Source organism: Neomonachus schauinslandi, chromosome 16, assembly GCF_002201575.2.
Source record: "Neomonachus schauinslandi chromosome 16, ASM220157v2, whole genome shotgun sequence".
Taxonomy (NCBI): domain Eukaryota; kingdom Metazoa; phylum Chordata; class Mammalia; order Carnivora; family Phocidae; genus Neomonachus; species Neomonachus schauinslandi.
In genome coordinates, this window is record NC_058418.1 from 8,349,458 (window position 1) to 8,360,076 (window position 10,619).

The 10,619-nt window shown below is 47.3% G+C and overlaps 1 protein-coding gene across 1 annotated transcript; it reads right to left on the reverse strand.

The window, feature by feature from the left end:
• Positions 1 to 6,087: 6,087 nt before the first annotated feature.
• On the reverse strand, positions 6,088 to 7,863 carry C5AR2 (complement C5a receptor 2). The gene has a single exon (XM_021681197.2). It carries the CDS (start codon positions 7,861 to 7,863, stop codon positions 6,850 to 6,852), a length of 1,014 nt encoding a protein of 337 aa, XP_021536872.1. The 3' UTR covers positions 6,088 to 6,849.
• Positions 7,864 to 10,619: the final 2,756 nt, after the last annotated feature.

The window sequence follows — 10,619 nt, forward strand, 5'->3', positions numbered from 1 at the left end:
CAACTTCCGGTCCCCAGCGCCCCTCACGCGCCCGAAGCCGCTTCTGCGCCTGCGCGCGCCACCTTCACTGCCAGGCCCCACCCCGCCGCAGGCAGAGGAGCCAGTGTGCAACTGGGAGCGGCCAAAACGCACTCTGCGCCTGCGCACAACACGCTCCAGCTCCGCCTCTCTTCGAGGGGTGCCAGGGGTGACGCTGCGCCGTCTAGAGGTCGGCGGTAGCGCTGCAGCGGAGACTTGCAAGCGCCTCCGCCCGGGCGCGCGCTCTACCCTACCGGTGAATCGTCTTTGCAATGGATCGCCCGACGCCAGAGAGAAAGCTGGCGGGAGCCCAGACACTATTAAACTGCTTCTGTTGGGGCGCCTGGGTGGCTCAGTCGTTAAGCGTCTGCCTTCGGCTCAGGTCATGATCCCAGGGTCCTGGGATGGAGCCCCACATCGGGCTCCCTGCTCAGTGGGAGGCCTGCTTCTCCTTCTCCCACTCCCCCTGCTTGTGTTCCCTCTCTCGCTGTGTCTCTCTCTGTGAAATAAGTAAATAAAATCTTAAAAAATAATAAAAATAAAAAATAAACTGCTCCGGTGATTTAGTCACTATAATTCATAATTATTAATGCATAATTCTATTAACGTATAATTCACTAACAAATAATTCACTAACAAATAATTCAACTCCCCCAATTGAAGGCAGGGGCCATTCTTGTCTTGGAGGTCCTGTGTTGTCCAGCGTCCACCACAAGTATCAGAGAGTCGGTAAATGTTGTTGAATGAATGACTAAATGAATGAGAAAATAGAGTCCTCTCTAGTCCTGGGTGCCCCAGTCATTGTGGGTCTCAGCCTCAGTTTCCCTATTTATAACAGGATAATATCTGCTTTTCAAGATTGTTGGGGAAAGTAAGTGAAAATATATACATAAGGTACATAAATTGCTTTTTCATTAATGTACATAGTAGGCACTCAATAAATGTTAGATCTTTCATTTATAGTATATCCTCCCATCATTCTCCTTTTTCCTTAAGAGAATGTTGCCGCTGAGAAGGTACAGCCTTCAGTTCCGGAGCCAGTTCTAGGTACTGAGAACATAGCAGTGAACAAAACGGATCAAGTCCCTGCTCCCGTGGAGCTCGGGTTTTAGTAGGAGAAACAGACATTTAAATATCTTTACTTAAATAAAAATAAAAAGAATGTCAAGCAGTACCAGCACGCTCTATGGAGAAAAACAAAGCAGGAAAGGGGCAAGGAGTCATGTTATTTTAAGTAGTGTGGTCAGAGAGGACAGCTCCAAGGAAGCAGTATTTGAGCAGAAATAAGTGAGGCAGCAAGCCATGGAGATCCCTGGAGGTGAAGGAAATCGCAAATGCAGATTGCCATGGCAACATGGTTGGTGGGGTCAGAGGTCAGCAAGCTGGCTTGTGTGGAGGGAGTGAAGGAGGACGGAATAGCAGGAAATGAGGTGAGGAAAGGAGGAGAGTAGATCAGGCACACCACGGTGAGGACTTTGGCTTCTCATCTGAGTGAGGTGGGAGCCATGGGAGGAGTTTGAGCAGAGGAAGGACCTGAGACACGATCTGAGTTAGATTTTTTTTTAAAGATTTTATTTATTTATTTATTTGACAGAGAGAGAGATAGCAAGAGAGGGAACACAAGCAGGGGCAGTGGTCTCTAGAGGGAGAAGCAGGCCTCCCGCGGAGCAGGGAGCCCGATGCGGGGCTCGATCCCAGGACCCTGGGATCATGACCCGAGCCGAAGGCAGACGCTTAACGACTGAGCCACCCAGGCGCCCCAAAGATCTGAGTTAGATTTTAACAGAATCTTGGGCTCGTGTGTGGGGGAACAGACTGTAGGGAGCCAAGATGAGGAAAGAGGACCAGGGAGGCAGCCGGTGCAGTAAGTGAGAGATGGTGGATCAGGATGATGGCAGAGAAGGTGGTGAGAAGTGGTCGCATTCTGTGGATACTTTAAAGTAGTGCCCAGAGGGGTTGGCTGACAGATTGGCCATTGAATGTGAGAGAAAGAGAGGTGTCAAGGATGACCCCAAAGTTTTTGGCCTCAGTGCCTGGAAATAGAGAGTTGCCATCAACTGAGATCAGGAAAATAGGGAAGGAGGGCTGAGAGAGAAAATCCAGAGTTCCATTTTGAGCGTATTCGAGTTTGAGTTATGTGTTGGACATTGATTTGGGTTGTCAAGGGGGAAGTTGGATGCAATTATCAAACCTTTGGAAAACAATTTGAACGTAGAGAAGGCAATTCGTAAGTCATCAAAAGAAGAAGGGGAAGAGGGACGCCTGGGTGGCTCAGTCGGTTAAGCGTCTGCCTTCAGCTCAGGTCATGATCCCAGGGTCCTGGGATCGAGTACCGCATCGGGCTCCCTGCTCTGCGGGGAGCCTGCTTCTCCCTCTGCCTCTGCCTCTCTCTCTCTCTCTCTATCTCTCATGAATAAATAAATAAAATCTTTAAAAAAAAAAAAAGAAGAAGAAGAAGAAGGGGAAGAAATTGACTAAGCACTGCTTGGACTTTCCAAAAGAGAACTACAACTTCTTTTTAAAGAAAAATGGGAAGGGGCGCCCGGGTGGCTCAGTCGTTAAAGAAAAATGGGAGGAAGTAAACAACAAATATGACTTCAAGATGTGTGTCTCAAGGAAGTAAACAACAAATATGACTTCAAGATGTGTGTCTCAAGGAAGTAAACAACAAATATGACTTCAAGATGTGTGTCACAAACTACCAAACCTAGGATTGAGTAGCAAACTTGAAATTCGTTCTTAGAAAAATATTCAGACCTGGTGCTTTGGAAACAATGCTTTGGAAATCAATGTGTTCAAAGAACAAACAAAATTAAGAACAGAAAAGGGGAAATAACAACAAACAAAAAGCAAGATTATTTTTAATGACCAAGTTCCACAGAAATACATTTAAGGGGCACATGAGTGGTCAGTCTGAGAGTCTGACTCTTGATTTCTGCTCGGGTCATGATCTTTGGGTCCTGGGATCAGGCCTGCATCATGCTCCATGCTCAGTGGGGAGTCTGCCTGAAGATTCTTCTCCTCCCTCTGTCCCTCCCCCCGCTCTTGTGCACTCTCTCTAAAATAAATAAATTTAGGGCGCCTGGGTGGCTCAGTTGGTTAAGCGACTGCCTTTGGCTCAGGTCATGATCCTGGAGTCCCAGGATCAAGTCCCGCATCAGGTTCCCTGCTCAGCAGGGAGTCTGCTTCTCCCTCTGACCCTCCCCCCTCTCATGTGCTCTCTCTCTCTCTCTCAAATAAATAAATAAAATCTTTAAAAAAATAAAATAAAATAAAATAAATTTTTAAAAAAGCATTACATTTGAAAGCTTCCGTGAAATTGATTTCTTCTTTAAAAAAAAAAGTAAGGCTGATGCAATAATAAATGAAAATAAATTTTTAAAAAACCACAAAAGACTTTTTATAAATGTATTGAAGAAGAGCTCTCTTAAATGGCACCTGGCCCCAGTGGATTAACAACAGGATTTCCCCCAGCTGTTCATAAAGCTCTGTAAATTGTCCCAGGACATAATTCATTCTACAAGGAAGAATTGGTCTTCATAACTCATGCATGTCAATTCTGAATAAAACCCCAGGACTAAAATATGTATTGGTGAGGACCTACTATGTGTCCCTATACCAGAAATAGAAAGAAGAGATATCGGGGCGCCTGGGTAGCTCAGTCAGTTAAGCGTCTGCCTTTGGCTCAGGTCATGATCCCAGGGGTCCTGGGATTGAGCCCTGTGTTGGGCTCCTTGCTCAGCGGGGAGCCTGCTTCTCCCTCTCTCTCTCCCTGCCACTCCCCCTGCTCCTGTTCATGCTTTCTCTCTCTCTCTCTGTCAAATAAATAAACAAAATCTTTTTTTTTTTAAAGAAGAGATAGCAAGAAAGAGAGCTTCATCACTGGGGAGCTCACAGTCTAGTTGGAAAACAGGATGTAGACAAATAAAGATAGTTTTGTTATTTCTAAGGCCTGGGAATGGGTGGAGAAGAAATAAAAATAAAAATGGCTCAGATGTTGCCCATGGGGAATTTACAGCGTACCTGGGAACTTGTGTTCCAGAAACTTAACCCAGAGAAGAGAACACTACTCCCTCCCTCGGAGGGGAATGAATCAGAGAGGACTCCCTGAAGAAAGTGTCATTTGAGCAAAGTAAGGAAGGAAGATTTCAGAGATAAGAGCATGGGCACTAGAGTCAAGTGAACATGGGATCAAATCTCAGTTCTATAATTTCTTTGCTGTGTGATCTTGGGCAAATGACCTCCCTTCTCTGGGCCTCATCTTATAAAAGGAAGCATCTCCCCTTACTTCCCTGTGTTGGGGTAGGACTTACCTTAAAGGGGAAATTCTATGGAAGATGCAGTCCTGTAGTAATGACCCTACATTCAGGTGCCACTACAATGACTTCAAGATGTGAGCGGGTGAGATCCTCGAGAAGCCCTGTCTCGTAAAAGGTCCTGCAGTGATGAAAAGGTTCTGTATCTGCACCGCCCCGTATGGCAGCCGCGAGCGACACTGGGCTATTGAGCTTCGAACTAGCAGCTGGTGCAACTGAGGAACTCAATTTTTTACTTGAATTCATCTGCATCCGAAGAGGAACCGACAGCTAGTGATTACCAGATAGGGCGGCACCGATCCGAAGGGCACGCTAGGCAGTGGCACCAGCTTGAGAAAAGGCCTAGAGGCATGAAAATGATACAGCCCAGAGGATCTGTCCTGGTCTCCTGTGGCAGCTGTAACAAGGTGACCACAGACTTAGCGACTCAGAACAGTACAGATTTATTCCATTAAAGTTTTGGAGGTCAGGCATCTACAATCAAAGTGTCGGCAGGCCCCTTCTGGGGCTGCATTCCTTGGCCGGTGGCCCCTTCCTCCCATCACTCTGATATCTGCTTCCACTGTCAAATCTCCTGCTCCTGACTCTGACCCTCCTGCCTCCCTCTTATAAGGACCGTTGTGATTACCTTGGGCCCCCCCAGATAATCTAGGATCCTCTTTCCACCTCAAGACCCTTAATCACAACTGCGAAGTTCCCTTTGCCATGTATGGTCACATATTCCCAGGTGCAGGGGATTCGGATGTGGACCTCATTAGGGGGCCGTTATTCCGTCCGCCACAATGGTCTGCACAGCTAGAACGTAAGTGTGTTCAGTGGCAGAGAGAAGCCTCAACTACCAAGCTAAGGAGCTAGGACATAGCCTTTCCTTCAAAACAGAGCCATAATCTGTCACCTTCTCACCTGCCTCTGCTAGTACCCTGACCCAAGTGAACATCACTTCTTGCTCGGACCATGGCAGTAGTCTCTCTGCTAAAGCAGAAGATCCTCATGTCCCTCCCCCACACCCCCATAGTCTAGTCCCCACCAGCAACTAGAGGGATCCTATTAAAATCTAAGTCAGATCAAGACACTTCTCTGGGGTGCCTGGGTGGCTCAGTCATTAGGCATCTGCCTTTGGCTCAGGTCATGATCCCAGGGTCCTGGGATGGAGCCCCGTGTTGGGCTCCTTGCTCAGCAGGAAGCCTGCTTCTCCCTCTCCCACTCCCCCTGCTTGTGTTCCCTCTTTCGCTGTGTCTCTCTCTGTCAAATAAATAAATAAAATCTTTAAAAAAAAAAAAAAGACATTTCTCTGCTCAGAATAGGGTTGCCTGATTTAGGAAAAAAAAATTTACAGAATGCTCTCTTGAATTTGAATTTGAATTTCAGATAAACAACAAATAATTTTTATTTCTTAATTTTTTTTGGATTTTATTTTTTTAAGATGTTTATTATTTATTTGAGAGAGAGAGCGAGCCATGGGGAGGGGCAAAGGGAGGGGAGAGAGAGTCTTAAGCAGACTCCATGCTGAGCATAGAGCCTGGCTTGGGGCTTGATCCCATGACCCTGAGATCATGACCTGAGTGGAAATCAAGAGTTGGATGCTTAACCGACTATGCCACCCAGACACCAGTAAAGATTTTATTTTGAAGTCATCTCTATACCCAATGTGGGGCTCGAACTCACAACCCTAAGACCAAGAGTCACAAGCTCTACAGACTGAGCAGCCAGGCACCCCCAACAACATATAATTTTTTGAAGTATGTTTCAAATATTGCATGGGACATACTCATGCTAAAAAAACAAAACAAAACAAACAAACAAACAAAAAACCCCCACGTTTTCTTGTTGTTTCTCTGAAACCCAAAACCCAAATTTAATTTGGTGTTGTATATTTTATCTGATAACAGTAGCTCAGAACACTACCATGGATCTCCAAACACTTGCTATGGCCTGGAAGGCTTTCAAATCCAGCCCCCCACTACCTCTCTCCCTTCGTCTCACTCCACTTTCCCTCTTGCTCCCTCTGCTTCATTCACATTGGCCTCTTCACTCTTCCTGAAATGTGCCAAGCATATTGTGCCTCAGGGCCTTTGTACTTGCTGCTCCCTGTGCTTGACATGCTTTTCTGCCAGATTTAAGCATGACTCCTTCCTCCCTTCCTCAGGTCTTGGCTCAAATATCACCTTACCCAATGGGCCTTGCCTAACTTACCTAAATCCCTGCCCCACTCAGTCCTCTTTGTCCCCTTTAGGTTGGCACTTGTCACCACTTGATATATTCCATATTTCTTTTTCCTTTGTTTATTGCCTGTCTTCCTCCAATAGAATGTCAGTTTCCTGAGGGCAGGGATTTGTGTCTGTTTTAGTCACTGCTATTTCCCCAGTGCCTATAATAGGGCCTTACACATAGGAGGTGCGTAATGAATGCTTGTTGAATGAATAAATAAAGAAATGACATCATTGAGCTGCTGGATCCAGCCATGCCTGAAGCCAGCCAAATCGGAAGGACTCACACAAACCAGTTTCCTTCTAGCCTACACGCCCATCTCCGAGACTAGATCATGGCTGGTGGATTTCTGGCTGACCGCATTTTCATCCTTGCTCTGTGACTCCTTCAGGGCCCGGCGACAGGCGGCTGGCAGTGACCTTTGCAGTTGAGTCCTCCCGAAGTACAAGAAGAGCATGGGATTGAGGCAGCTGTGAGCCAGAGCGAGGCCGTTGACCAGCGGTTCAGCCCGCAGGGCCCCGGCCAGGAGCGCGGAGTGCGGGGCAGCCGCGGTGATTACCAGCCCCAGCAGGTGGTAGGGGGTCCAGCAGACAAAAAACCCCACCACTACGGCCATGCCCAGTGGCCAGCGGTGTCGGGCCACGCGGCACAGAAGGGCCCCGTGGCAGCTGGCCACGACCACCAGCGGCCCCAGGAAGCCAAAAACAAAGCGGGTGGCGGTCACCGCGTTCTCCACCACGGCGGAGCCCCCGTAATCCACCACACACTCCAGCCGGCGAGGGAAATGCTCCTGGTGCAGCCGGCGGTAGATGGCCGAGGGCACGGTGAGCAGCGAGGCCACGGTCCAGGCGACCCCGCAGGCTACCTGCACCCCGCGCGCCCGCCCCGCCGCCGCCCCCCAGCTGGGCCTGAGGGCCCGCAGGCAGAGGTCGGCGCTGAGAGCGGCCAGAAGGAGCACGCTGGCGTACATGGACAGCAGGATGCCCGAGGGCAGGACCCGACAGCCCGCCGCCCCGTACGGCCAGTGGCCCCCGCGCGCGATGGGCACCGCCAGGAGGGGCAGAGACGCACAGCAGAGCAGATCCGCCGCGGCCAAGTGGAGGAACCAGGTGGCGCCCACCCTCTGGCGGGCCTCTTTCCAGGTCACCCAGGCCACCATCGCGTTGCCGGGCACGCCCACCAGGAAGACCGCGGCGTACAGCAGGAACGGGGCGGTGCGCAGCGGGTCGGTGGAGACGCAGATGCCGTCCACGCAGTCCACGGGGAGATCCGGAACCCCGCCGTAATCCGCGTACTCGTAGCTGAGAGAAGTGTTCTCCATCCAGGCCCCAGACACCTGAACGGGAGAGAAATCGTGGGAGCTCCTTGACGAAACCCTCAGGCCCCTGGAATCCCCGGGTGTGGGAACCCCCACTAGCCGCTTGGACGCCGGACTGCGACAGCTTCCGATCTCCAGTGCATCCTAGTATCAGAATTCTAGAAGACTACCATCTTAGAACTCGCCGCGGGAATAGTGCCACGTCGGAACCCCAGCAGGTTAGAATACTGGAATTCTAGAATGCCAGAGTGTGAGAACACTAGCTCATGAGCATCCTGGAATTCTGGAATATTACAATGTTAGAACCCAAGCTTACTCGCATCTAGGAATTCTAGAGTACTGCAATGTAGAAAATGATCGTGATTTAAAAAGATATTTTAGGGGCGCCTGGGCGTCTGCCTTTGGCTGTGGTCATGATCCCAGAGTTCTGGGATAGAGCCCCAAATCGGGCTCCCAGCTCAGCGGGAAGCCTGTTTCTCCCTCTCCCACTCCCCCTGCTTGTGTTCCCTCTCTTGCTGTCTCTCTCTCTGTCATATAAATAAATAAATAAAATATTTAAAAAATATATTTTGGAATCCCAAAATATTATACTATCAGAACCCCAGCCAATTATTATTTGGAACTGTAGGGCCGCGCTGTGTGATCCAACATTCAGCGTTGATTGAAATGTTCTTAAAAAAAAAAAAAGATTTTATTTATTTATTTGAGAGAGAGAGCACGCGAGAGAGCACAAGCAGGGTGAGGGGCAGAAGGAGAAGCAGACTCCCCACCGAACAGGGAGCCTGATGGGGGGCTGGATCCTGAGACTCTGGATCATGACCTGAGCTGAAGGCAGACGCTTAACCAACTGAGCCACCCAGGCGCCCCTAGAATTTAAAATATTGGAATCTGAATATCCATCAAGAGGGGGAAAGGTTAATATGTATTGACAGCAGGGGCGCCTGGGTGGCTCAGCCGTTAAGCATCTGCCTTCGGCTCAGGTCACGATCCCAGGGTCCTGGGATCGAGCCCCACATCGGGCTCCCTGCTCTGCGGGAAGTCTGCTTCTCCCTCTCCCACTCCCCCTGCTTGTGTTCCCTCTCTCATTGTGTCTCTCTCTGTCAAATAAATAAATAAAATCTTTAAAATATATATATATATATGTATTGACAGCAAAGGCCCTGAGGTGAGAACATGGTGGTCATGTTCAAGGAACAGCGAGGATGCCAGTGTGGCTGGGGTGGAGTAGGGAGGCAGAGAAGGGGAAGGTAAGAACAGAAAGATATCGTGGACCATGGGGCACACTGTGAGGACATTATCTTTTATTCCACATGAGATAGGGGCCACAGGAGGGTGCTGAGCTGTGAAGCGACATGATCTATCATAACAATAGCAATAATAATAATTATTATATATATTATAATATTATTACTATGATAATATAATATATAGTAATATGTTATAATATGTAATATATAGTAATATTACTACTATAATAAATAATATATAGTAATATTATTAGTAATATAATATTAATATAATACAATAGTAATAAACTAATATATATCATATATTAGTATTATATATTAAATATATTAAATAAATATTATATATTAAACATATTAAATAAATGCATTAATATATATTTTTAGGGCGCCTGGGTGGCTCAGTCGTTAAGCGTCTGCCTTCGGCTCAGGTCATGATCCCGGAGTCCCGGGATCAAGTCCCACATCGGGCTCCCTGCTCGGCGAGAAGCCCGCTTCTCCCTCTCCCACTCCCCCTGCTTGTGTTCCTGCTCTCGCTATCTCTCTCTCTGTCAAATAAATAAAATATTTAAAAAATATATTTTTTTATATTATGGATAATATACTATATATTAAATATATATAATAATATACTGTATACTATATTATATATAAATATATAATAATATAGATATACTATATATAATATATAAATATATAATAATAAGTAATATAGATTAATACATTAATACATTATATAGTGATATAAGTTATTTTTACTTTTATAATATAGTAATATTAATATATAATTATATATTATTATTACTTACTATTATTATATTAGTAGTATTAGTATTAGAAGCCACCATCCACTGAGCACTTTGTGTTATGTGTTGGGCATTGCTCCAGGTGCCTTTAAATCTTATATCATTTGATCCTTATAACAACCCTCTGATTTTAATACTATCCTTTACCCGTACTATCATTGTACCCATTCGGCAGACAAGAAAACTGAGGCCCAGGGACATAACTTACCGAAGATCATTCAGCTAAGCAAGTAACAGAGCTGAGTTTTGAACTGTGTCATCCCCACTCTGGAACTCCGGGCCCTAGAGGGCATTCACCCAAAAACCTTAGATTCAGGAGACAGACGGCAGCACAGCCAGTGGCCCTAAGCAGACCCGGGCTCCGTAACTCAGTTTCAGTTGGTTCTCTCTTGGTTTCCTCATCTGAGCAATGAGTCACCGAGGTGAACCTACCTCACTGGTTTAGGGGAGGCTTTGTGGAGTTGACGTGTGATAAAGGAGTAAAGGGCTCGGGTGGATGGTAGACCATCTCCCCCCAGCATCAGCATGACCTGCCCCTGAGGCTCTCTGCTGGCTCTCATGGGCACTCCCCAGAGCTCTAGCTGGCATTGATGCAACAGGAAAAGCGGAGGGGAAGTTGGAGTGTTGCCCTCTGCCCTCTCCTCCCTGCCAAGTAGTTGCCAAGAGGCCCAGCCACTTGTGTGTGTGTGTGTGTGTGTGTGTGTGTGTT